The 26,969-nt window shown below is 52.6% G+C and overlaps 1 protein-coding gene across 2 annotated transcripts; it reads left to right on the forward strand.

Annotated features, from left to right (window-relative positions):
* Positions 1–8,072: 8,072 nt before the first annotated feature.
* LOC107314121 (cytochrome P450 26B1) lies at positions 8,073–25,752 on the forward strand. 2 transcript variants are annotated; one of them, XM_032444419.1, is made up of 7 exons: positions 8,073–8,370; positions 9,595–9,705; positions 11,754–11,978; positions 20,760–21,035; positions 21,821–21,976; positions 23,564–23,845; positions 24,432–25,752. In XM_032444419.1, the coding sequence occupies exons 2-7, from the start codon at positions 9,661–9,663 to the stop codon at positions 24,822–24,824; spliced, it is 1,377 nt and encodes a 458-aa protein (XP_032300310.1). In that variant the 5' UTR covers positions 8,073–8,370; positions 9,595–9,660; the 3' UTR covers positions 24,825–25,752. The 2 variants fall into 2 exon arrangements, with proteins under 2 accessions (XP_032300310.1, XP_015718523.1); XM_015863037.2 differs by lacking the exon at positions 8,073–8,370 and having other exon boundaries at positions 9,023–9,705.
* The last annotated feature ends 1,217 nt before the right edge of the window (positions 25,753–26,969 follow it).

Raw genomic sequence — 26,969 nt, forward strand, 5'->3', positions numbered from 1 at the left:
CTTATGCCAAAATAGGTGCCTTAATTTCCCCTAAAATGGGTGTCCATTTTTTTTGCTCCATGTGTATTTGAGGAACATGCTTAGTGGGCATGGTGGTTGTGGTGGGTTGATGGTTAGATTTGACGGTCTTAGAGGTCTTTTCTTGCCTTAACCATTCAATGATACAACATATATAATAATAGGTAATGCATAACGCCTCTTTTTAAAAATATATATATTTATTAAAATCTGAAAAAAAAAAAGGAAAGAAAGAGGGCAACAAAACCATAAAGCTAGCAGGTTGGAGGTGTGTGCCCATTTAAAACCCCATGTCGATGGAGAAGAGACACACAGGTGCTGGCTCAAACCATAATGTTAACCACTTCCTCCCTATGCTCCTTGCCAGCAGGTTACATCTTCAGCCAGGCCTCCAAAAACATGTTGTAAAGGTTTATCTGGGGACTCAGCACCCTGGGTTGAAGCACTGACATGGGTTACCCAGAGAAGTGGTGGGTACCCCATCCCTGGAGACATCCAAGGTCAAGCTGAAGGGGCTCTGAGCAATGATGGAGCTGTGGGTGTCCCTGTTCATTGCAGGGAGTGGGACCAGATGGCCTTTAAGGGTTCCTTCCAACTTCCATTGCAGGACCATAGAAACAGTCTGAAAGGTCCAGGCTGCAGTGGGATGATGCATTTTTGCAAGAAAACAAGCAGAGCTGCAGAGCTTCATCCTGTGTGTCCTTGAAAGACACTTACCCAGATTTCCCCAAACCTGAAATACCAGTTCTGAAAAATGCTTTCTTCCTCTTCCTCACTACCTCTCCTCTCTCTCAACCTCCCCTCCCATTTTCTGGTCCTGGAGGTGCTGAAGAGAACATCATCCCTTCCTACCACGTTACTGGAAGGAAGCAGAATGTAAATGGCTAAATGGTGATGGGGGAAAAGAAAAAGCAGGTTGATGGAACTCACCTTTTTTTTTAGGAGGGGTGGGAGGAGGGGGAGGGGGCTGGAAAGAGCATCCTACAGCTCTGTGCAATGAGCACCCAGGGTCCAGATGGTGGCAATAACCAAAGGGTGGCCCCATCCTGGGGTATTTTCCTTTAATTTTGGGCTCCTCAGCTTGGAGAGGTGTAGGCTGAGGGGGCTGTCCCTCATCTTGGGTGGGTGCCCTAAATGTTGGGTGCTCCGACCACCAGCAACAAGCCAACACCAAATCAGGGATGAGTTCTGCCACAGGGATACAGATAATATATATATAGAGGGAGAGAAAAAAAAATGGATAGAAAATGGGCCAGCATCCTGGATTTTAAGCAAAAATAACAAAGAAAAATATAAATATATATATATACATAAAGAGAATGGGAAGAAGTGGAGCTTTTCTAGAAAGCCCGTTTTCTAGAAAAACTCCTGGACCCGGGGAGACAATGAGCCCCACGCGGTGCTTCCTCCCATTCCTGCAGCGGATGTGTTTCTCATTTGGGCTTTGTTTTGTTTTCTTTCTTTTCATTTCCCCCTCCCTTTCCCCTTTCCCCGCTCTGCCCGGCGGGATGCAGCCAATGGCCCCAATGGACGGACAACGGATGGATGATGAGACACGGCCGCTTGGTTTCATGAGAAACACCAGTTTTGGAGGAGCGTGCCCTCCACACTGTGGTGTTTTGCATTAAAAGGTCCGGGTATGGATAGCCTTGCAACAGCATCTTCAAAGTCTTATGGCTTTCAAACACAGCCGTGCACACACGAGCCCCTCCCTCACGGCCGTCCCTGTCTCGCATTACGCTGGCATTTTCTTTGGGGATGAACGGGGGAGAGACTCCGGCGTAGTTTATTTTCCTTCAGAGCAGGGTAAGATGTTTCTCGTTATGCCTTTTTAATTCTCTCAAAGGCTGCATGGCATGGAGAAGAATAGTGGCTGTCTTCTTGCCGTGATGCAAAACTCCCTCGCAGCGCAGCCCACCCTCCCCAGCAGTGAGCTGCTGCTGGTGGAGCAGCGGGGCAGAGGGAAGCCGGGTGGTTTTCCAAAGGGAAGTGATTTAGGAGAAGGGTTTCGTTGGACCACAGGAAGTTTGTTGGGGAAAAAAAAAGCAAGTGGGGCTGCGGGGTTACATTTTGGAAAGGCTCCTACATCAGATTTTTAGGTTAGAGGTATGAGGAGGGGAGATAAAACAGGAAACAATCCAGAAAGTAAGGAAGGAAAACAGGGTGAACGATCAGGAAAAGTGTCGCAGTATCAATTTCTAACCAGAAGACACTGAGCAAAGACTTTCGAAAGTTGGGATTATTAATGAATACATAGGAAGTATCAGCAGTTTGCTGGGGAGGATGGCTGAATCCCCTGCTTATTCCATCCATCACAGAGCTGAAATTTTCTGTTTTCACACGCAGGAGGAGAGAACGTGCAAAATGCTCCTAATGGAGCAAAGCGAGCAAGAGGATCCCAAAGGAGCGGGTGTGCCACCCTATGGGGCACTGCTGGGGGTTTGGGGTTGGGATTCTTCTTGCTACAAGGGGCCCAAAGCCTTTGGACTGGGAAGGATTTAGGGTGAGAGAAGGGCAGGAGGAATGGGGACAGGTGGCACAATGCACCTGCAGGCAGGAGGACGGGTGGGTGGGTGGGTGAAGGGATGCGGCTGCATGAGCATCTCCTCAGTGGGTGTGCAGAGGTTTGACCTTACAGATGAGCGGACCCCGATCCCCTCCTCCTTGCTTTATAATGTATAATAAAAGGGTGTTTTCTTTTTCAGTTGTGTATTTCTGTAGCCACCGTCTATAATAAAGCCTGGAGCCGGCCCAAGCCGCGTCTCTGTTCCTTGGGTGTGCACAAAAAAGGGGAATATCGAGATGATCTCGTTTCTGTCTCTCTCCAGTCTCATATCGAACAAAGGGCGGATGGGAACAAGAAAGGAAGGGAAAAAAGCATCACCTGTTCCCATACAGTCTTAGCGAGATCGCGGTCATTATCTCGGCAGCCTCACATTTCTAAAGGGGCTTCGTTTGTCTTTTCAAACACTGGCATCTTGTTAAAAAGCAGAGGGGAAATGGCCGATTCGCTCCGTTCTCCCCCAAAACGAACGGCAGTGCTGCGGCCGTCTCCTCAGCCCCGACTTTAACACCTGGGAAAAGAAAGTGGGAAGGAAACCAAAGGCACCCAAAGAGAAATAAAGGCACCGCGGCCGAAGGGCCCCAACCCCGCTTTCTCCCGGTGGCGTTCCTCCATCTGACAAAAGCCTTTGGTTTTCTGTCATTCTTTTCATTTCCTTGATGGCTCCCCAATTGTCCAAGCCTTCAAGAAAACGCACTTTGGCTCTTTTGTCGCCACGCGTAATTTGATAAACTCGCCTCAGAAACATTCGGGTTTGTTGGGTTGGGGGTGGGGGGGGGAAGGAAGAAAAAAAAAAGAAAGAAAAAAGCAAGGCAAAAAAAAAATAGAGAAAAAGAGAGTAAACAAAAAAATAATGCAGGAGAGATGGAGAGGAGATGGTATTTGAGAGAGTATTTAAGGGGAAAAAAAGGGGGGATGAGGAGCGTGTTGTGGAAGGGAGATGTGGAGCGGAGAGGTCCCGGCGGGCGCTCGGGGGGCACAGAGGACGCTCTCCGTTGTCATCCTCCCTTCCGTGCTTCTGAATACCGATGTCAGGCAGCACCCTGTGGGCGGGGACCACCCCCAGCTCCCTTTGCTATAAAGCACTGCGGGTTCCCCCATTGCGGGGAGCGCAGCGGGACAGGGCGGCGGACAGCACCCCGAATAGGGCCGGGCTTCCAGGTGCGGTAAGTGGGCAAAAATAAAACCAATCCCTTACCCTCACCCTCTGCTTTGGTTACCTTACCGAAATGAAATGTGGGTGTGATTTCTGGGGTGGTGGGTGCTTTCCATACAGCCATCCAGGTGGTGGCTCAGCCATTGGGATGCAGTGGTCCATAGCATTGGGGTGACAAAATGAGCTCGAAAAGCGCTCGGAGCCCTCAATCAGAGCAGTGCAGCCTACAAGATGTAGCGAGAATAAAGCTAACAGCAACAAGAAACCCGCATCTGCATTCACAGGGCTCGAAAAAAGAAACTGATCTGGGGGAAGATTTGGGTTCTTTTGGGTGAATTTGATGATTTTTAAGCATGCACAAATAGGGTCGTGGAGTAACAATGGGGTCGCTGCTCTGTGTGCGGTGTAACAAATGGGATCATTCCAAACGGGACATGGAAATCAAAATTGTCATTTGGGTGTGTGTGTGTCCGCTGTTCCTCCCAGTTCCCTTTTGGGAGGGTGAAATATGGGCAGAATACTCTGTCTTGTGTTTCACCCTATGCTGTAATATGGGCAGGAATTATGGTTGTGTGAGAAAAAGGGATGGGATGTGAGAACGTGCTCTGTAGGGAGGGAATAAAAGGCAATTTCAGAGGAATAAAAGTGACTTTGGGGATGAAATTCTCCCCCTGTCTCAGAAGCACAGCAGTCGGGGCTGCCGGAGGCAAAACCCCAAAGGCTGGGGAGGGAAATTTGCTGCTATAGGGTTGGGCCTGGGGGCAGGTTGCTTCTTGAGCTGCAATAGTTTGGGGTTTGTTTGGGGTTTTTTGTTGCATGTGCGTTTGTGCTTTTCTTTGGGGAAGGGGAGAAGAAGGAAAAATGCATCACGTTGCAACATTTGGGCTTCGGGGTTTTGGTTTTGCACAGAGGGAAGGGGGGGGGATGAGGGGAATTTATGAACGGAGGGTGCTGCGAGTGGGGTGCAATGATTTGGAGAGCTGAACCCCAATGGGGAGAGTTGGGTGAAGTGATTGGGAAGGCCGAATCCCTTATGGTGAGAGTGGGGTGCAGTGAATTTGAGTGCTTGATCCCAATACTGGGAGTGGGGCGCAGGGATAAGGAAGGCCTAATCCCAATGGTGAGAGTGGGGTGCAATGACTGGGAGGGCTGAATCCCAGTGCTGGGAATGGGGTGCAGTGATTTCAAGGGCCGAATCCCAGTGCTGGGATTGGGATGCAGTGACTGGGAGGGCTTAACCCTGAACGTAGGAGTAGGGTGCAGTGATTTGGAGGGCTGAACCCTAACGGTGGGAGTAGGGTGCTGTGATTGCAAGGGCTGAATCCCAGTGCTGGGAATAGGGTGCAGTGATTTGGTGTCTCGATCTCAATTGTGAGAGTGAGGTGCAATGATTTGGAGGCCCTAATCCCCATGGTGGGAGTGGGATGCAGTGAATGGGAGGGCTTAACCCCAACGCTGGGAATAGGGTGAAGTGACTTTGAGGGATGAACCCCAATGCTGGAAGCAGGGTGCAGTGATTGGGAGCACCAAACCCCAATGCTGCCACTTGCTGTCGGCCTCAGCTGCATCCCAAAGCCACATTCCTCTACCCACTGCCCTCTCCTCCCCATCAGCAATCATTTCCCAATGGCCTTTTCCATCTCTTCTGCTGTTCCACAAGCTTTGGCCTTTTGCTAAAGTTATCAAGATTGTGGTAGAGATGGGGAGAGGCAGAAGTTGTGCCCAAAAACCTGCTGCTGCCTTTGCGAACAGTGTTATATCCCCTTACTTTGAGATGGGAGAACTAGGAAAATAATAACACTGCTAATAAATAACATGATAATAATAAATAGTAAGAATTTAAAGAACTTTTTAAAGAGCTTTTTCCCTTCGTTGTTTCTTTTCCCCCCCTTCAATTCCCACTGGAGGGTAAAGGATCTCATCAGGTGGTGTTGGGAACCCATTTCTGTCCCTCTTAGTGGGAGTCCCACAGCAGCTCTGAGGGTCCATAGAGAAAGCAAAGGTGTCCCCCCCCCCGCTCTGTGTTGAGTGTTCCTATTGCTCAGCCCCACGCTTGGGGATGATTTTTCCCCCTGTTTTTTGCTGTTTGGGCATAGACTTGGAGGTGAAGGCGGGGGGGGGGTGCAGAAAGATGAATTTGGGAAGAGGCTTTGGGAAAAGAGCCTTCGGATGGTATTTAGGGGGGAAGAGAAAGAATTATCGGGGAAAACGCTTTGGGATCGACAACTGAGGTTGTGGGGGGGGCGAAGCGGGTGGGGGGGGGTTCGGGTCGGCTGCCACCTGCGTGTCGCCGCCTGCAGTGCCACCAGCGGCCACCGGGTGGGGCGGCAGGGCAGAGAGTGAGAGCGGAGCCGGGGGATTGGAGGGGGGGGGGAGAAACCGGTAACAGAGCGAGGCGGGGGCTCTGCTGCTCCGGGATGCACCGAGAGGGGTTGGGGGATCGGGGGGGGGTGGGAGCTTCCCGCTTGGAGGGGCACCACGGTGTGAAATGTATGGGGGGGGTCTGATATGGGGTAGGGAAGGATGCGGAGTGAAGGGTTATCCGCAATGAGATGCTGCAGTGTGTGGTGGTGGGGTGTAATGTGGGGGGCTGCATGAAGATGGAGGGGAGGTACAAGCTCCCTGTACTGGGGGAAAGGATTGTGGAAGTGGTGGTGTGTGTGTGTTTGTGGGGGGGTTGTGGGGGTTAGCAGCATAGAGTGTACGAGAATGGGGGACCCCCCCCTGACTAGCATAGGGGGATATGGGACTCCCTGTCCCCGGGGTGGGGATGCAGGGAAGTAATAGGGGACCAAGATTTGCAATAGGGCTGCAATGCTGGTAGTCCCCATCCCGGGGTCACCCCAAAGTATGGGACCCGACCTCAGCTCCCCCCGGCAGACGAAGTGTCAGAGACGGGGGGAGATGAAGAGGGGAGGTGGGGGCGTCCGCAGCACTCCGGGCACCAGACTGAAACCAGCTGGGGAGGCTGCGGGGGGACGTGGGGAAGAGGGAGGTTGAAGGGGGGGGATGGCGAAGGAGAAGGGGGGGGGGGAACTCAATGAACTTTTGTTTTTCCTGTAATGTGAAGCAAATGCTTTGCAAAAGTGGCTGTAAGCAGGCAGCCCGGATACCTGCCTCTGCCTTCGCCTCCGTCGTTGAGCTGTTGTAGTGGGGGGGGGGAGACAAGGAGTGTGGAGGGGGGGGGGGGTCAGAATCGCTGCCTCCTTTGTGAGGAAGGGGTTTGGGAATATCTCTTTAAAGCGTGGGGTCCCCCCAGTCCTGATCCCTGTGCTGAAAGAGGGGCAAAATTATTCCCTCTCTCCCTTAAGATATAGAGGAGTGAGGGGTGGGATATTACAGCCCCCCCCCCCCCCCCCCCCCCCCCCCCCTCTTCCCCCTCTCCCCCCCCCACATTTTTGGGGGGAAAAAAAAGGGGGGACGAGGGGGGGGGGGGGGTGGGTATTGCCTGGGCATCAATAATTGAATAAATTGGGGATGAATGTGTGGGGGTGTCATTGCACATGGGAAGGCATTGGGAGTGTTAAATAGTGGGGGGGTCATTATAAGGAGAAGTCATTGGGGGGGGTGGGGGGGGGAACCTGGGGAGGGGGTTTCTTGCATGGGGAAGTCATTGGGGTTCCATTGGTGGGGTTCATGGGGGGGCAGGAAGGGTTAACTGTGGGGTGGGGATCTTGGAAAAGGGTTTAGGGGTTAAATATGGGGGGGGGGCGGGAGGGATAACTGCAAAGGGGATTGTATATAGGGGGGGCAATTGAATGGGGAGTTAATGGGGTTAAATATTGGGGGGGGAGAGTATTGCAAGAGGGGAATTGGGAAGGTTGAGTGTGTGGGAGCACTGCAAAGGGGAATCGTTTGGGCTTGTATATGGGGGGACAATTGAATGGGGAGTTAATAGGGGTTGAATATTGGGGGGGGGGGAATCAGAAAGGTTTAAGTGGTTGGGGGGGGACACTGCAAAGGTGGAATGGGTAGGGGTTAACGATGGGGGACAACATCGTAAGTAAGGCAGGAACGATGAAGGGGAGGTGGGAGCAGTTAAGGAGGTAGAGAGAGGGTTAAATGGGGGGGGGGACGACACAACTTGGGGTCAGCCGCGGGGTGGGCGCCGGGCTGAGCCGCGCTGTGTCTCTGCAGGGCCGAAGGTGCGGACGGCGGACGAGAAAGAAGGAGGAGAAGGAGGAGGAGGAGGATGAAGCCGAGGAGAGCGGCGTGACCGAGCTGCGGGCTGCGGGCCAAGCCTCGCACGCTCCAACGCCGCGTCCGCCCGGCCCGCCCCCCACCCCCTTTCTCCTTTAACCCCCCCCCCGCAACCCTCTGAAGTGAGAGGGTGGGTGTGCGGGGGAGCAGAGCGCTGGCGGAGGGCCCAGCCCGGCTTCCCCGCCTCTATATAAACACACATTGACTTTTTACTCAAACCCACATTGAGTGAGAGAGAGAGAGAGAGGGAGAGCGAGAGAGCGAGGGGGGGGGATACGCCGAGGCAGCCCTGCCTCCCTCCCTCCCTCTTGACGGGAGTCCTGTGAAAAGTGTGGGGCGAACAAATCCTGCCGTATAGATACCGATAGATATTTACAGAGCTAGATTGATCCATCTATCAGCCAGAGATACCCGGCGACCCGCCTCGCTCCGTGTGTGTAGATCCATACATAGCGCTATTGAGTTCTTCCATCTCTCCGGCTCTTTGCTGACTTATTTGATGATTTTTTAGCAAGTTTTTTTTTTTTTTTTTAAATCTCGCTCCTTTTTTTTTTCTTCCTTTTTTTTTCATTTTTCCCCATTTTTTCCATTTTTTCCCACTTTTTTCTCCTTTTTTTTCCCCCCAATTTTTCTTCTTTTTTCCCCTTTTTTATCCTTTTTTTTCCTTCCTTTTTCTCCTCTTTTCTCTTTTTATTCTATTTCCCCCCTTCTTTTTTCCCCTTTATTCCTCTTTTTCCTTTCCTTTCCTTTCCTTTCCTTTCCTTTCCTTTCCTTTCCTTTCCTTTCCTTTCTTTTCCTTTCCCCCCCTTTTATTCCACTCTTTTTTCTTCCCCATTTCCTTTTCTTCCCCTTATTTTCCCTCCTATTCCTTCTTATTCCCCCCTCCCACTGTGTGTGTGTGCTTTGAAAGCGAGCGGGAGCAGCAGAGCATCCGCACTTGGACTTTTTTTTTGTGGTGGGGGGGGGAGGGGGAACTTTATTTCTTTTTCCTTTCCCCCTTTTTAAACTCTTTTTTGTCCCCCCCCCCTCTCCCCCCCCCGACTTTTTGCACTCCCCCCCATTACCTTTTGCGGGTAGGGGGAGGTTGGGGGGGGGGAGGAGGGGGGGGCTGAGCGTTGTGCTTATTTTCCCCTTCTCCCCCCTCTTTCCTTTTTATTTGCCTCCATCCCTCTGTCAAACTGACGCCGGGCAAGAGCAAACTTTTCGCAGAGGGAACGGAGCAAAAACCGCTTTTAGCCTCGTTCCATATAGACATATATATTTTTTAATTCAAATTTTTTTAAAATTCTTTTTTTTTTTTTTTTTTTTTTTACTATTTTCTCGCACTTTCCGTACTGTTCTCCTACCAGAACCGGGGGCTTTCCCACACCCCCCTCCCTCCTTTTCCAACCCCCCCAACCTCCCTCTTTCCACCTCGGACCCCCCAGGCAGGGTCGGCTGCGCTCTCCTCGCTCTCCCTCCGCTTTATTCCCCCCCTCGTGTCTGTGTGTGTGTGTGCGTGCGGGTGCGAGCCTGTCAAGGGGCTGTTTCTCTCCCCACCCTCCTCCTCCTCCTTCTTCCAAATATGCTTTTTGAAAGTTTTGATCTCGTCTCGGCACTGGCTACCCTCGCGGCGTGCTTGGTGTCACTGACTTTGCTGCTGGCTGTGTCCCAACAGCTGTGGCAGCTCCGTTGGGCTGCCACCCGCGACAAAACCTGCAAGCTACCAATCCCTAAAGGCTCTATGGGATTCCCTTTAATCGGAGAAACCTTCCACTGGCTCCTGCAGGTAAGGAGGATTCCCTTCCCTCCGGTTGGGAATGGATTTATATTCATTTATTTCCCTTACCCTCCCCACCCCCCTTCCAAACCACTTCTATCTCCATCCTCGGTTCCCCAAATATTTTCTTCTCTTTGGACGTCGGGCTGCTGTTGCATCATGCGAGATGGGCACGGGGTGGTTGTGACTCGGGGGGGGGGCACTGAGGGACCCAACTTGGCCCGATTCCCCTTAATCTGGTGCTACGGCTCCGAGACCGGGGTTCCCCCGGTGGGGACCGCTCGGAGCCGGGCAGCGTGGTAGGAAAATGCTCCTAGAGACGAGGGTGAGGGGGGGTTCTCCCCTATCCTCTCTTTGGCCTTTTTCCATCCCCCAGGCGAAATTGAGGATAACGATTAAAAAAGAAAGACCAAAAAAAAACCCCAATCTAAGCCAACAAACCCCGCGGGGGTGTCATTGCCGGAGTGGTGGGTGAGGAGAGGGGGTCCCCGGTTTGAGAGCCCTCCATGGGGTGGATGGGGAGCTGCTCCCGGTGCCGGGGGAAACCCGCGGAGGTAATGGGGAGATTAACCCAGGATTAACCTCGTTAAGTGCCCGAGAGGCGGCGGGCGGAGAGGGATCCCCTCGGAGGAAGGGCGGCTGCCAAAATAACGATCGTCGGAACAAAAATAGAGAGGGGAGGAGGTCAGGAGGTGCCCCGATGCCGGCATGGGGGGGCACCCCGCGGCTTTCAGGAGGGAACCCCCGAAATAAACGCGTCCTTGCTTTTCCCATTCTCTCTCCCTCCCTCCGAGCCTTTGGGAAAGGATGCTCCCCGCAAAAAGGGAGAGATTCCCATTGACGGCACCGGCACGGGATGCCGGAACCCGTGCGGGGCGGCTCCGCAGCGTGGCCGCTGTAGGGCAGCACGGTGCGGGTTGAGCGGTTCGATTCCGTCCCGTTCGGTTCGGCCCGGTCCGAATCCAAGCCCCAATGAGAGCCTTGAGTCCCTCCGGCGGATCCGAAGGGGTTAACGGCACGCTCTCAATAGGGCTTTATTTTTTAAAGAAATTTATCAGATTTTTACAGGGGGACCAGAAAAGGGTTCTCGCTTTTCCACAGGCTCCATCCAAACAGAGCGCAAGGGCTAAAAATACAAAAAAATTTTGTATAAATTGGACTCCATTCGAAAGTTCTCCCCGCATAAAGGTCCTCTTTGTGCTGCCCTGGAAATGGTGTACAAATAACTCTTTATTAATGCCACAAAAAGGACTTTTTAATTATATTTACGCAGATCAAGAAACGGGGTCACCTGAACATCTGAAAATCACAACCGCGCTTTTGTTTCAAAATAAACACACGCGCGCTGCGCTGCTCGCAGGGTCCTCCCAGCCCGGTTCGGCTTTGGGGAGGGGGAAAGAGGGGAAGGGGGGGGGAACCGTCGTCTCCCCCTTCTCCATCCCCGGCTCCATCCGGCTGTTCGCCGACAAAAGCCCTGGGAGCATTGGGAAATTATTAAAGGGCTGCGCGGATCTGCAGATCGAGTTAAGCAAAGCGCAGCCTTTCGAGTAAATTGAAGTCTGGTGGAGGAAGGAAAAAAGAGGGGGGGAGGAGGGAGAAAAAGGGGGGGGAGGAATGAAAAAAGGGGAAGTGGAAAAAGGAAAGGAAAAAAAGGGGAAAGAAAGGAGTAAAAAGAAAGGGGAAGAAAAAAAGAATAGGGAGGAAAAAGGGGAGAAAAAGAAGAAAAAGTGGTTAAAAAGCACCCGGGGAGGCAAAGGTGGAAGCAGAGAGAGGCGGAGGGCGCTGCTTGGAGCGCGGTGCGATGCGATGCCCACAATACCAGCTGGGTGACCCCCATTGCTCTGTACCCCCACCCCCCCCAACAATCACGACTTCATTCTGGGGTGTCCGCGTGGATAAAAAACCCACCCGAATCTATGCGGAGGGGCTGATTTTAAAGGGAACCCCGGTAGAGGGGGGTGTTAAAAGGGGAGGGGGGGGGGGGGGGGAAACCCACGCGGTCCCAGCTCCGCGTCCCCATCCCCACGCCGTGTCCCCATCCCCGCTCATCCCCGCAGGGTTCGTGCTTCCAGTCTTCGCGACGGGAGAAATACGGCAACGTTTTCAAGACGCACCTTTTGGGGCGGCCGCTGGTGAGGGTGACGGGAGCCGAGAACGTACGGAAGATTCTGATGGGGGAACATCACCTGGTGAGCACCGAATGGCCCCGAAGCACCCGCATGTTGCTGGGACCCAACACCGTGGCCAACTCCATCGGGGACATCCATCGGCACAAGAGGAAGGTGAGGACCCCACGCGTGTCCGCGGGGTGCGTGGGTGCTGGCGGGGGGCTTAGAACGAGGGCTTAAGGGGGGGTTGCGTTCCCTTCTTCCTCTCTCCGCTCTCTTCTTCTCTCTCCCCGCCGACCCACTCGCGTGGGAGGTCCCGCGTGGGTTCCCCCCCTCCCTCTGCGTGAGCGCTCGGAGCCTTTGAGGAATTTAAAAGGGCGATGGAAAAGGAAAAAAAAAAAAGGAGATCGGGGGAGGGAGGTGGCACCAGGGGGTTCCCCCTCGTTGTGCTGTTTAAGAAGGAGGATTGTCCCTGTGATCACACGCCGCTTGTCGCCTCCGAGCCAACCCGCGGGCGTGACACGCGTGGAGTGGGTTGGAGGCTGAGCGCCGGCACGGAGCGCTCTTAAAAGGGCGATGCACGAGGGTTGGAGGGGCCCACCGAGGAGCGGCTCCGGGGTTTGGGATGGAGAAACGCGGCTCCGGTGTAACCAGGCTGTGCTGGAGGGGTATTGCGTGTAGTCTGCGTTCTTGCTGGGGGTGCTGAACGTTGCAATGGGTTTTAGGGCAATTGGGGTACTGATGTGGGTCTGGGGGTGGTGTGTGGGGCACCGGGGTGGCTGGGAGGCTGTCAGTCCCTCCTGGGGGCTCATCTCGACTCCCCCCTTGGTGCTCCTGGTGTCAGGCTGTAACCCATAACAGTAGGGGCAGTCAGGTTTGGGGGGGGGCTGTGAGCCCCTGTGGATGTGGGGAATCAGAATCAGCCCCTCCCCCCCCCACCCCTCAGACTTAAATCCTGCAGGAAAAGGCAGAGGGGACAGTGTGGTGTGGCAGCTTTCACATCCCTGTGGTGGTGGGTGAGACTGTTTCCCAGTTGGGTGGGGGCTGGGGGTTAATTTGAGGGTGGTGATGTTGAAGCATTGGGAGAGCAGGGTTGTATGCAAACCTCAGTGCTGCCTTTACCCCAATGCAAACTCCTCTCTGTGCCCCAGCAGGATTTCCTATTTCGTCATATGCATTTCTACAAAAGCCCAACCCATTCACTTCTCTTTTCCCCGGGGGGAGAGAGTGAGATAACAGCCATCGGTGGTCCCTATTTGTCACTTGTCTTAACACCATGCTGAAGTGCTCCCACTCGGTGCGTGTGATCACACAACTCCTTGGGCTGCTTCTTTGTGCCTTATAGGAGGAGAAATCCTTCCTAACTTCTCTGTCCAAACGAAAGGGCAAGGTGCATGGTCTGCCTCTATCACAGAGCACTGGGGATGGCAGGGAGGGAGGGTGTGCAGGGACATGGGAGCCACTTTGGGCTCTGTATTAGAGAGCAAACGCTCTCAAGGGCTGGGGATGTTGTTAAGCAGATGCTGAGCTTTCTATTCCAGCAGCACAGGGTTGGTGTGATGGGCTCAGTTGGCTGCTTGCAAAACCAGAGATTATTCCTATTCCTCCACTTGGTCCCCTTTGCATTACTGCTATTATGGGGCTGAGCATCTGCACCCTTTCCCCTGTGCCAACCGCCCCTCACCCTGGGCTGAGTTGTGCATCCAGAGATAGGGCAAACCAGCCTCTAACAGGAAGAAAACAGCTCTCTTTGCACCCAGTGAGATGGCAATATGGCAAATTTCTTTTCCAGGCCAGGTGCCTTCTACCAACAGAAATCAACAGCACTTCTTGTGTTCGTTAGCCCTGAGCTTCTTCTGCTGTTAATTGGCTGCTAATTCAGCTCTCCCTATCCCAGCTGTGAGGAGGAAGCACCACATTTGGCATTTCAGCTTGCTGCTTCTCTGTAGGTTGTTTTCTTGGGTTCCTGCTCTGCACTATCTTGCAGGGAGCTGAGCAGAACCTGCAGGCAGAAGCCCTCAGAGATTCATAGCCCTGTTTATGTCAGCAGATGCTCCATCATTCCCTGGTTGTCCAGCTGAGCTCTCCTCTTGCTGGGACAGATTGCCATTGAGACAACAAGCTCCTCAATAGGTGCTCAGGAAGAACAGTGCCACATTAACCTGATGACAACTCTGCTCTCCCATCCTCTGTTGATTGCTTCTGCCCTTCAGGAAGCTGTCAAAGTTAAAGCAAAGCTGGAGAAAGCTTTTCTTTTGGGATATATGGGCTCTCCAAGCTTTACTAGAGCAGGGATCTCTGCCTTCATAGGGAGGTGATGGCTTATGGAGTGGGCAGGAGGGCTTGCCTGCATCATGGCCTTTATTACAGATGTCGTTAGTGGTGGTTCCAGATGAAGCTGCTCGATAAGAACAGTTTACAAGCAGTAAAACAAAGCAACCCCAAACCTTTCAGCCTCCCTCCTGAGATAGATGTCTGCTGGGGGGTTGTTATCCTGCTGTGGGCTACAGAGCTGATGATGCTGGAGGTGGATCAGGGTCACCCGTGCTGAATTGAGGGCAATTTGTTACTTTGCCATGGTACTTTTGTCCATAGATCACCTTGTGGAGAGGAGCAGCTCTATGGCTGAGCATGGCTGTGGATTGAAGGTGGTGCCTAAGGAGGCTGTGGGTGCCTCATCCCTGCAGGCATTCAAGGCCAGGCTGGATGTGGCTCTGGGCAGCCTGGTTTGGTTGTTGGCAACCTTGCAAGTAGCAAGGGGGTTGAAACCAGATTAGCATTGTGATCCTTTTCAACTCCAGACCATTCTACTGTAGATACCACAGGGGGAAGGATGCTCATCATCCCTGGTGAGGGTTGTCCAGAGGGAACTCAAAGATCCTCGTGGGTCCCATCCAATTCTGTGTATTTTACGATCCTTATGGTCCCTCTTGGCCATTCGAGGATGGAATGGATGTTGGGAGGTTGTTGGGAAGCTGACGCTCAGCAAAGAGCGAGGTGCTCCCGTGATGCTGCACAGCATCTGAATGCAGAAGGGAATGGGAACTGGGAACAGGCAGCTTTAGGGCAAGGGAAGGAGTCTCCCAGTGCTGACAGTGCAGCAGGGCAGGGGAAGGTGGGATGTTGATGCTTCTTGGGAGCACTCAGCCTTGGCAGGAGAGCTCTGGACTGGCCGGGTCTGTGCTGTGTTCCAGCATCGTAATCTCAAAATAGGCCCAGCTGGCTTAAAAAAAGGAAAAGACAGAGTAAAATAAAAGCAGTCCGTGGGCTGGGTAGACGTCCTAGACCCAGAGACTCGAGGAGGAAGCAGACAGTGGTGCAGAGAAACGGCCTGTTTTGTCTCACTGTCCAAAACTACATCATTCATTAACACACCACAATTAATGTTCTGCCTCGGAGGCATACAAGTGTTGAGCTTATTAGCACCAAGTAGAAAGGTCTGAGGCTTTAATATAGTTTGCGAGAGGATTAAGAACACAAAAGGGGCCATAAATTTACAACCAAATATAAACCAGCTGCTGTGGGCAGGGCTGGGGGGAGGGAGGGGGTGGGAGGAAGGAGGGATGGGAGCAGCGGGTGCTGCTTCCCCACTGCCAAACCCCCTCACCCATGCTGTTAAGAGACGTTGATTACTTTTTGGCATCCCCATCCCACCTCGCCACCCTCCCCAGTAGGAATCGGAGCCGTCCCCTTTCCAGCCCAGCCCACCCATATCGCCCATCGGGTCAGATCTATGGGCAGGGGTCCAGCTGGATCAGGCGTCCTCTCAGCACGTTGGCATCGAGCCCCTTCTCTCCATCACGGGCTGCTGCCCTGAGAGCTGTAACCCACGGGCAAAAGGCGCTGGGGCTGGAGAAAAAGGCTCTCATTGATGTTGAAGGGCTCCGGTTGGGGAAGAATTTGTCGGCTAGGTTGGCTCATTGACTTTAGACCAAATAGTGCTGTCATCTACGGCGGTGTAAATCCAGAGTCATTCCAATGGATTTAAAAAAAGAAAAAAAAGGCAGAAAAAAAGCAAAGTGCAGGCGTTCCTGGCTGAAATACAAATGCCCTGCGTGCTCCAACCCCTCTCTGAGGAGCTGTGCTGAGGCTGAATGCAGTGCAACCCCAATGCCACCTGAGACTCTGTCATCACTTTGGGCTTGGTTTGAAGCCAGAAGAGTCCTCACTGATGGCCTCAGGATGAGATGTGATGGCCATAAGTTGTGCCATCACAACGGGTGAGGTTTGGGTACTGGGACATTGTTCTCCCAAAGAGCAGTCAGCCATTGGCACAGCTGCCCAAGGGAATGATGGAGTCACCATCCCTGGAGATGCTTCAGAATCATGGAGATGTGGCACTGAGGGATGTGATAAGTGGGCAGGGTGGGATGGGTTGGGGTTGGGCTTTGAGCTCTTTGCCATCCATGATAATTCTATCTATTCTCATCCCAGTACCAACATCTTGCAGAGCTGTCCTTGAGATTTCCATGGCAGAGCTGACATTTCCCTGCAGCTCGAGGAAGGGCTTTTCCAAACATCTTCCCCTTTTCCTGCTGTGACAAAGCATGCTTGGAAAGTCATATTTGTTTCTTTGGGATGGAGCGGGCCGTATCACGAGGCAGGTGCTTCCCTCCCAGTTCAGTTCTTTGCCACTGACATCTTCTCTCTTTACCCCTGGTGTTCTATTTCCCATTTGCGGAGTGGTCACAACATGTAAAGTGATTTTTGCTGTTCCCAAATGCACTGCTGCCCTATGAATGAATGGGTACAGACCAGAAAAGGGGGTGATGTGGGCTCATAGGTGCTGAAGAACCACAGCATATTTAGATAACTCCATAATGAGGGCCAGACAGCCTCAGTTGCTGAGAGTAACTGCATTTTACTGTTGCTGGCACTGGAATTATGATTATTGCTATTATTTTCAGGTGAGACAGATAGGATGCTGAGATAGATGTACAGTATCTTGCTTCGTTTCTGTCTGTGAATCACCCAGAGCTGCTCATACTGGGGGGCAGGAGCTGAAAAGTGTGGCTAAATCATCCCAGGTTCTTCCCTTGATGGGGGGATGGCAGTAGTATGTGGGGCAAGAGATATCCTCAAGTCTTATATTTGGTGGGGTGTGCTTCTTCCCCTCATCTTAACATGGGGAGGAAAGGGATCATAGAATAACTGAATCACTTGGGTTGGAAGGGACCTCAAGGATCATCAGCTCCAACCCCCCTGCTTGCATGTAGGGCCACTGACCTCCATATCTTAAACTACACCAGGCTGCCCGGGGCCTCATCCAACCTGGCCTTGAACACCTCCAGGGATGGAGCACCCACAGCCTCCCTGGGCAGCCTGTTCCAGTGCCTGCCCACTGTTTGGGAGAAGAAATGTTTCCTAATATAAAGTCTGAGATATAGGGAGAAAGAGCGTGGTTTGTGCTGGGACGTTGCTTGGGATGCTTCCCCAGGCTCTGTGGGTACCCAATTGGTTGTGAAAACATCCCTGTGCCAATCATGCCTTCGTTCTGCTGGGTAGCAGCTCTGAGATGTGGGTGTCAGATCCCAAATTCTCCTTCTGGAGGGGAAGAATGGAAAACTGCTCCTCTTTGCCCTGATGGTTGTGCTTGGATGGGGAGGCTTGGCCAGGGATGAGCATCATCCTGCTAATTATTCTTCATCCTAGCTGTTAAATGAAGCTTTTTCTAAGCTTTGCTTGGATGTCCCCTCCTCTTGGGTATGGTTTAAGGATGGGGATGGGGTATTTTCCATGTGGGACCGGGGGCTGCTCACTGCCACCTCTGCGGGGGATGGCGGAGCTGAGGCACCGGGAAGGAATTTTCTGCCTTAGGAAAGCCATAAATCTTTAAATATCCTGTTTGCACTGTGAGACGGATTCGGAAGTTTCCAGCTGAGTGCTGGGGTCTCCTTGGACAAATGTGGGTGGGTGTGAGTGTTACCCCCACACCAAACAGATCCCCCAAGGGCGGCTTTTTGAGGCTGTACCAAAGATGTGCAAAAACGAGGACTCTTCTTAGCACCTCTAGGAGATGCTACCGACCCCCCTTTTTTACAGGTACCCCCACTTAGTGCTGCTTTTTGCTTCTTGGCTGCTCGGGAGGAACTTTTTACAGCGCTGCTCCTCGGTTGATCTTCACTAGAGGGCGCAGGGATTTTAGGCTAGAAGCGCTGCGAGGGCTGTCAGGGAAAGCTGGCTGGCTTTTCCTCCTTTTTAATCAACTGGAAAGATGCAGGGTTGAACTGGAGGTGACTGGAAGGGGATCCAGACTTGTGTCTGGCTGGGGAAGGATCTGCTGACATCTGGGATTAGGCGGCGTGGAGCGCAGTGACGCCAGGTTTGCAGCCGGACGGGGCCAGAGCAGCTCCATAGCAAAAGGACAGCTCACAGAAAAAATAAAAGAAAGAGCAAAAGAAAAAGACCCAAACCCACCAGTTCTAAATGCTTGCTGTTTTCAGGCTGCTGACCTCGGCGTGGGCTCCTTTTTTTTCTCTCCTAGTGTTTCCTCTTCTGCCATTGCTCCTTGGGATGGTTTGGCACAATAGGATCAGAGGTGTTCCTGGGAATGTGGGGCATGTCCCTTACTGGGAGGGATGCTGGGCAGGGATGAGGAACGATGGGATTTGCACCAGATTGGGAGCAGCTTCTCCTACCTCATTGCACAAATGCTGTCAGCTCTGTCTGAGTGTCACAGCTCCTTCCAGGCTTAAAAATAGCTCTGGAAGTGCAGAGGGGCACTGAAGTGCAAAGGAGCACCAAAAGCGGCAGCCAAACCATAACTCTCACCCTCTTCATGGTCACTCCATGGCTCGTTCATTCAGCCTCCCCGTGGTTCATTCATTTCCCAGCTCCATTCATTCATTCCTTCATAGACAACCAGGGACGGCTGTCTGTCTGCAGGCACATCTGTCTGCATGTCCTCTTGCATCTTCTTTATCCCCTCACGTCTTCTCTGTCTTTCCCAGCCCTCCTTCCACAAACATGCCACTATTCCTACCCCTCTGCATGGGGTGTGATGAGTTCTACCAAGGTCTCAGCCCTGGAGGTATTCAAGGCCAGGCTGGATGTGGCTCTGGGCAGCCTGGTCTGGTGGCTGGCAACCCTGCACATAGCAGGGGGATTAAAACCAGATGATCATTGTGGTCCTTTTCAACCCAGGCCATTCTGTGATTCTGTGGTACTATGATTCTCAGCCCAGGCAGTGCGTTATGAAGCAGCAATTGTCGATCCTCCCACCCTCCCTGCTAGGGGACAGAGGTGTTATTTCACCAAACAACTTCCCAGCTGAACGCTGAACTTGAGCAATGGAGGGGTTGCAGCCAGGAAAATGTTACCTTTCCCTTTTGAGTGCTGACTGCGGAGGAAATTCTCACATTTACAGCTTCGGCACTCATGGAAAGAGTGGGGGAGGCTTTGGTTTTTCTCCTTTTCTCCTTGGTTTGATAACTTTGCAGCCCCCCCCCTACCCCAAGAGCCCGGCCACCGATGAAGGCTCTCAACTCACTCCTGGGGTGCTGGCTTTCATTTGATTTCTCCCGGAGGCCTGGCATGCATGCGGCGGTGCGTGCGTGCAAGCCCGCCGTGTAGGGAGGTTAATAAAAAATAAACAAACAGCACTTTTTCCTCCGGTGCACTCTGGGAGGGATGCGGCGGGGGATGCCGAATGAAAGCGCGTGCTGTGGGGCTGCGCTGATGGGAGGAGGGGGGGACGGGGGGACATTCCTGGCATTTCTCAGCTCCTCGCGCAACACGCGGGCTCGGGCCCAAATTGGAGGAAGGAGCTGTTAGCATGGGGGCCTGGGGAGGCCCGCTCCTGAGCTGTGTTTACTTGCAGAGCTTAAATTAATAGTGTCTGCTGACATCAGTTTTTAGCCCGGCTTCCCAAGGAAATGAGCTGTGTGCGATCGCAGGCTCTGCATGCGTGCGTGCATGCCTCTTCTCCACAAAGTTCAGCCAGGTTTTGAAGAGGTCCTAAAGGTCTTGATAGAATTCTCCCGTCTATGGGTGTGCTCAAGGCCAGGTTGGATGGACCGTGGGCAACTTGAGATGGTGGGGGGCAACCGGCCCATGGCACGGTTGCCCAAGGGGGTTGTGGATGCCCCATCCCTGCAGGCATTCAAGGCCAGGCTGGATGTGGCTCTGGACAGCCTGGTCTGGTTGTTGGTAACCCTACACATAGCAGGGGGGTTGGAATGAGATGACCACTGTGGTCCTTTTCAACCCAGGCCATTCTGTGGTTCTATGAAGTGGTTAGAACTGGATCATCTTTAAGCTCCCGTCCAACCCAACTGGTCTATGATTCTATGGAAACCTTTGTTTGTGTTTGTGCACAACCCAACAATTGGAATCCCCATGGGAGAGCTGCATTTGTAGTATCCAGCACATCGGATGAATGGAGCTGGGAACTGGGACACGTGGAGCTATAGGGAATTTCTCCTTCCATCCTGCTGTGTGTAGGGTGCACTATCTCATATCATAGAATAATGGAATCGTAGAATGGCCTGAGTTGAATAAGACCACAATGCTCATTTAATTCCAACCCCCCTGCTATATGCAGGGTGACCCACCACCAGACCAGGCTGCCCAGAGCCACATCCAGCCTGGCCCTGAATGCTTCCAGGGGTGGGGCATCCACAACCTCCTTGGGCAACCTCTTCCAGTGTGTCACCACCCTCTGAGTGGTCACCATCCTCCCATCCTCAGCTCACTGCTGGAGGAGGATCACAGGGCACCATGTTATTGCTGATGATGGGGATCAGCCTATGGAGGATTGCCCGTGGTGGATCCCCATCAGCCCTTCTTGGCAGCTATTTTAGAAACTGGTGACTCTTGATAAATTCTGGATGATGACAAATCTGTTTAGCACGGGGGATCTGCAATGTTCATTTCTATGGGCAGAAGTGGGCTGTTAGAGAAGGCAAAATGGAGGATGTTCGGGCTCCATAGAATCCTCTGCTCACTCTTCTGTAGGTTTTCTCCAAAATCTTCAGCCACGAGGCTCTGGAAAGCTATCTCCCCAAGATCCAGCTGGTGATCAAAGACACCCTGCGGGCTTGGAGCAGCAACCCTGATCCCATCAATGTCTACCACGAGGCCCAGAAGCTCACCTTCCGCATGGCCATCCGCGTCCTGCTGGGTTTCCGCATCCCCGATGAGGAGCTCAACCGTCTCTTTGAGGTCTACCAGCAATTTGTGGAGAACGTCTTCTCCTTACCTGTGGATCTGCCCTTCAGTGGCTACAGGAGGGTAAGGGCTTTGGGCTGAGCCCTCCACCAGCTGGTAGCATCAATGTGGGATTAGTGGGGCTCTGGGTAATCCCTACCTCTGTGTGTTCTTGATGGGGATGTCCCTCACCATCTGATGTCTTTTGGGCTACAAAGTGCTGTTTTGGTAGAGAGGGAGATGCATTCATAGGTTCTTCAGGGCATTGGGTGCTCTGTGGCTCAATGCAATGGAGAATGCGTTTGTGATTTGCTCAGATTTATTGAGTTATTTGCTTCATTACCACACTAGTTTGATTTTTTTGTTGTTTGTGGGAGCCTTCTCCTATCAATACACCGCCCACCAACTGGGCAAAACCATTGATAGCCCCAAAAAGTTGGGTTTGCATTAATGAGGTCAAGCACTACAATTGCTTGGGAAGCCCGTTCTCCTTCCAGGAAGAGGATCCTCTTTTATGAATTAACCTTCCTTAGAGAGACAATTTTCCCAGGGACTTTTTGTGTCCCAGGGAAGGAAGGAGGGCTCTGAACTGCAGCATCACTGGGGCTCCCACATCACAACTGCTATTTACACGGCGGTGCTGATTATTCACACCTGTAATCTCACATGCTTGAGGCTTGCTCCTCCTTGCTGGAGAATGACTCCAGCATTTTTGTACTCCTGTCTGAGCACCTGCAACAGCAGTTTGATTCTATAACCACATCCTGCTTGAGCACATCTCCTTCTCTGCCATATACTAGAGACGTACAGGGTGGGGATGGCAGTGATGGTGTTGAGCCCTATGAGGTCTGATGGTTCCTGTTCCACAGGGCATCCGGGCACGTGAGACATTACAAAAGGGGCTGGAGAAAGCCATCCAGGAGAAACTGCAGAACACACAGGGTAAGGACTATGCCGACGCACTGGACATCCTGATAGAGAGCGGCAAAGAACACGGCAAGGAGCTCACCATGCAAGAGCTGAAGGTAAAGATCTTCCCATTGCCACCTTGGGGCTGCGTGAACAGCAAAGCTGGTGCATGGGGGATTTTGGGGGCAGAGCTGGGATGGGTTTTCAAACCTGGGGGTCCCCATGATGTGTGTAGATCCCACACCTTGGTGGAGCACGGTGCCAACAAGCCAGTTGCTTTCCCACAGGCTGTATTTATTTGTTGATTATGCTCATTTCTTACTGAAAAGCACTGCCAGCAAATATAAAAAGATCATACAAGCATGCTGAAGCTTTCAGCCCTGAACAACCTCAACTCTCTACTTGTGCAGTCCGCTCTTTAGTGTGTATGAGCCCTTGACAGGTTATTATTTGCAGCAGAGTCACAGCATTTTGGCTTATCAGAATCACAGAATCATAGAATAGTTTGGATGTGAAGGGACCTTAAAGCCCACTCAGCCCCATCCCCTGCCATGGTCTGATTGCTCCCCACCAGCTCAGGCTGCCCAGAGCTCCATCCATGGTCTTGGGCTCCTCCAGGGATGGGGCACCCAAAGCTCTTAGGGCAGCCTGTGCCTCGTTGCTCTCCAAGTAAAGAATTTCTTCTTAACATCTAACCAGAATCTCTGCTCTTTTTAGCTTAAAATCATTCCCCTTTATCCTATTGCTACCAGACTGTGTAAAAAGTCACTGTCCCCCCTGTTTATAAGCTCCCTTCAAGTACTGGAATGATGCAATGAGGTCTCCCTTGTGCCTTTTCTTCTAATCCATGGCCAGGCACTGGTACAGCTGCCCAGGTAGTGATGGAGTTACCATCCCTGGAGGTATTTAGAAACAGTGGAGATGTGGTGCTGAGGGACATGGTCAGTGGGCATGGTGGGGTGGTTTGGAGTTGGACTTGTTGATCTTAGAGATCTTTTCCAACCTCAGTGATTCTCTGATTCTTCAGACTGAACACCCCCCACTCTCTGCTATGTTCCCATAGCGGAAATGCTCCAGCCTTTGAGCATCCTTGTGGCCTCCTCTAGTTCTGATCCAAATCATAGACTCATAAAATGGCCTGGGTTGAAAAGGACCGCAATAATCATCTGGTTTCAACCTCCCTGCTATGTGCAGGGTTGCCAACCACCAGACCAGGCTGCCCAGAGCCACATCCAGCCTGGCCTTGAATGCCTGCAGGGTTGGGGCATTCACAGCCTCCTTGGGCAACCTGTTCCAGTGCATCACCACCCTCTGGGCAAAAAACGTCCTCCTAATATCCAACCTAAATCTCCCCTGTCTCAGTTTATAACCATTCCCCCTTGTCCTATCACCATCCGCTCTTGTAAACAGCCATTCCCCCTCTTGTTTTTATGTTCCCTTTAAGTACTGGGAGGCCACAGTGAGGTTCCCTCTGAGCCTTCTCTTCTCCAAGCTAAACAAGCCCAGTTCCCTCAACCTTTCTTCATTGGAGAGGTGCTCCAGCCCTCTGATTTCCAGTGTCCGTTGTTGCCTGGGATGCAGGGGCAAGAATGACCCATGGCAGACTGCAACAGCCCATGTGCCTACCCCATCATACCATATCTGTCTGTGTGTCTGTCCATATGTCCTTCCTGCCTCACCCACTGTGTCTTATCCCCTCTCAGGATGGCACCCTGGAGCTCATCTTCGCTGCCTACGCCACTACGGCCAGTGCCAGCACCTCTCTCATCATGCAGCTACTCAAACACCCGCGGGTGCTGGAGAAGCTGCGGGAGGAGCTGCGTAGCAAAGGCATCCTGCACAATGGCTGCATCTGCGAGGGCTCCCTGCGCCTTGACAACATCAGTGGCCTTCACTACCTGGACTGTGTCATCAAGGAGGTGCTTCGCCTCTTCACCCCCATCTCCGGAGGGTACCGGACGGTGCTGCAGACCTTTGAGCTGGATGTGAGTGTTGCCATATGGCTGCATCTTTTTCAAAGCATGCTTGAAGCTGATTTAGAGGAGGGGTGGGAAGGATAAACTGGGTTCTGCTGGTGGCATTGGGTGGAATTGCTGCAGATTCACCAAGTGGACAGAGATTAGATGCACTTGGGATGTCAACCTTGGGACTGCCATGGTGCTTCTAATGGAATGGGATGGTTCAGTCTGGAGAACAGGACTATCAGGAGAGACCTTATGGTTGTCTGAAGGGAGACTGGAACAAGCCTCTGCTCCCAGGTAATAGCAACAGGCCTCAAGTTGTGCCAGGGAAAGGTCAGCTTGGATAGTAGGAGAAATTACTTCTCTGAAGGAGCAATCAGGCACTGGCACAGCTGCCCAGGGAAGTGTTCCAGAACTGTGGAGATGTGGCACTGAGGGACATGGTCAGTGGGCATTTTGGGGATGGGTTAGGCTTGGACGTGGTGATTTCAGAGGTGCTTTCCAACCTTAATGGTTCTGCAATTGTAAAACTGTCTTCCTGCTCTCTCTCTCTGTACAGCGCTGTTGACCCTCTCTGCTCTTCTCTTCCCTTCTCCCCTCCCCTCCATAGGGTTTCCAGATCCCCAAGGGCTGGAGTGTGATGTACAGCATCCGGGACACCCACGACACTGCCCCTGTCTTCAAGGATGTGGATGTCTTCGATCCCGACCGCTTTGGGCAGGGCCGCAGCGAGGACAAGGAGGGCAGGTTCCACTACCTCCCATTCGGAGGGGGTGTACGGACCTGTCTGGGCAAACACTTGGCCAAGCTTTTCCTCAAGGCCCTGGCCATCGAGCTGGCCAGCACCAGCCGCTTCGAGCTGGCCACTAGGACTTTCCCCAAAATCACCTTGGTGCCCGTGGTCCACCCGGTCGATGGACTCAAGGTTAAATTCTTCGGACTGGATTCCAACCAGAACGAGATCCTGACGGGGACGGACGTCATTTTGGGGGCCACTGTGTAGAGCCCACCAGGGATGGGTGGCTGGGGATGGAGGGGTGGGGTGGGGACAGGGGGACGAACAGGAGGGGAGAGGACGAGGAGCTTCTCCACGATGCTCACTTGGCAGAACCTCCAGGTTGGGACTGTTTCCTCCACCGGCAAAGCTGCCAAAATCCTTCTGCTCTGGGCATGGAGGAGCTTGGGGTGGCATCGTGCCTCTTGCTTCCTCCAGAAAAAGGAAGAGTTGCGAATCCCGAGTAGAACTGGGACTGTCTGACCATACACAGTATCTAAATATTATAAATATATATATATAAATATCTATAAAACACTTCTGCTGCCAGGAGGAGCGCTGTGAAGACCCAACGGTGGGAAAGGCTTTGGGAACCAGCTGGCAGCCAGCAGTCTGGTGGCCCAGCGTGGCCCACCAAGCTTGTTTTTAACAGTGTTAAATTAGCTGGTGATAACAGTGTTTTATTTTTGTTGTTGTTGTTGTTTGGTTGGTTGGTTGTGTTTTTTTTTTTATTATTATTCTGGGGGCTGCCCTGGGTGAAGGGAAGATGAGCGATGCCCATTCCCATCCCACCCCCTTGGGCAGGTTTGGGGGAGTGCTGCCATTTCGCCTCCGCCGCGGGACCAAAAAACCCTGTGGTGCCTTGTCTGGGGCTGAGCCATCTCTCCAAAGCCTCAGATGAGTGTGGTATGGGGTGGGGGGAGCTCCATTTTTTTTTCTCCTTGAGTTTCCTGCTGCTGCTACACATCCTGTGTGCACCGCTCCCCCCTCCCCACGCAGAGGCATCCGTTTGGGGGCATTTTGGTGCCTTTGCTCTCCCTCAGGGTGCGGGCACCTCCGCAATCTGCCACAGCTCTGTGAGCAATGAGCTGTTCCGTTTGGGTGCACCCTCTTCCACGGGAGGCATTTTTGCATTAAAGGTGATCTCTATAAATAAGCCACCGTCCTCATTGTTTGTCTTGTGTCTGGGTTTTTGTTGGCGATTGGAGAGCTCTGCAGGAAGGAGAGGAGATCCGTGCCCAGCGCATTGCGGCACAAGGTATCGTGAGCTTCGTATGCTGGGTGGGTTTATTTGGTTTGATTTGATTTTTTTTATTGGCATGAGAAAGGCTTCCATGTGTTGCGTGAGACAGGCGGGTTGTGTTGAAAGCAGACGTGGCCTCACATGCAGGTGCAGAGCACAAGCTGGTGTTTGGTTCAACCTGAGCATCAGGTTGGGAGATCCCATTGGGATTGGAGGCCCTTCATCTCGGGGAAGATCCATGCAGCCTTGTTCTCTCCCATCTCCTACCCTGGAGGATGAGGTAAGGATGAGGACCATAGAGTGGTGGGGAAAGATCTCATGTTGGGGTGGGCAGCTTGGCTTTTGGCTTTAAAGGTGTCCAGATAAGTCGAAGGGGCTGAAGTGGGAAGGAGAGGGGGCAGATGTTGATTACCAGGTTGCTTTGCAGGTTGTGCTCTCGATGAGTGGGTGCCTCGTTGGAAGGTCAAAGGATGTGTGGGTAAGCGACGGTGATGGCTGCCTCTTCCATCATTTTCTGGTGGGGTGAGGAGCAGGGAGGCAGAATTTTAGCTGGGGGAAGCACTTGAGGTTGGGTCAGCCAAGCTGCCAGAAACCCCCAAGAGCACCCCAATGGATGGTGTCCACTCACACCAGGGAGCACGACTTGGTTTTCAGTTGGATTTCATCCCAAATAAAGCTCCCAGTACTCTAAAGGATGCCACTGAGGTCTGGGTTTTACCTTCTGGTAGGTAAGCAATGGACCAAACCCAAGAGGGAGGTCTGAGTGCTATGTGTTACCTGGGCACTCCGTCCCTGGGATGGAGAATCAGCCAGTTTGCTGACCAGGGAACTCCAAGGGAAATGTTAGGCACTGGTGAGACTTCAGGCATTGTCCTTGTCCCTGATGGAGAGAAAACATTTCCAGAGACAAAAGGGGCTTAACTGCAATGAGAATCCCAATAGGAAGCAAAGAAGAATATAACCCAAATAAATGCTGTGGGAATGGGTGAGTCTTCTGTGGGCAAGTGTGTGGAGAAAGGTTTGCAGCATGCAAGGGTCGTTGTCTGTGGTGTTGGCTGATGATGAACATGTGTAGGGCACAGAGATGGGGCAGGAGGTGGAGGATGTAGGATGAAAACACAACAGGAACC

This window comes from Coturnix japonica, chromosome 4 (assembly GCF_001577835.2).
Source record: "Coturnix japonica isolate 7356 chromosome 4, Coturnix japonica 2.1, whole genome shotgun sequence".
In the NCBI taxonomy this organism is placed as follows: Eukaryota; Metazoa; Chordata; class Aves; order Galliformes; family Phasianidae; genus Coturnix; species Coturnix japonica.

Excerpts from the sequence above, each read along its gene's own strand:
- LOC107314121 (XM_015863037.2), top strand. The coding sequence starts at position 9,502 with ATGCTTTTTGAAAGTTTTGATCTCGTCTCGGCACTGGCTACCCTCGCG. Across the intron at positions 9,706-11,753 it reads CCTTCCACTGGCTCCTGCAG|GGTTCGTGCTTCCAGTCTTC; the intron begins GTAAGGAGGATT and ends TCATCCCCGCAG. Across the intron at positions 23,846-24,431 it reads TGCAGACCTTTGAGCTGGAT|GGTTTCCAGATCCCCAAGGG; the intron begins GTGAGTGTTGCC and ends TCCCCTCCATAG.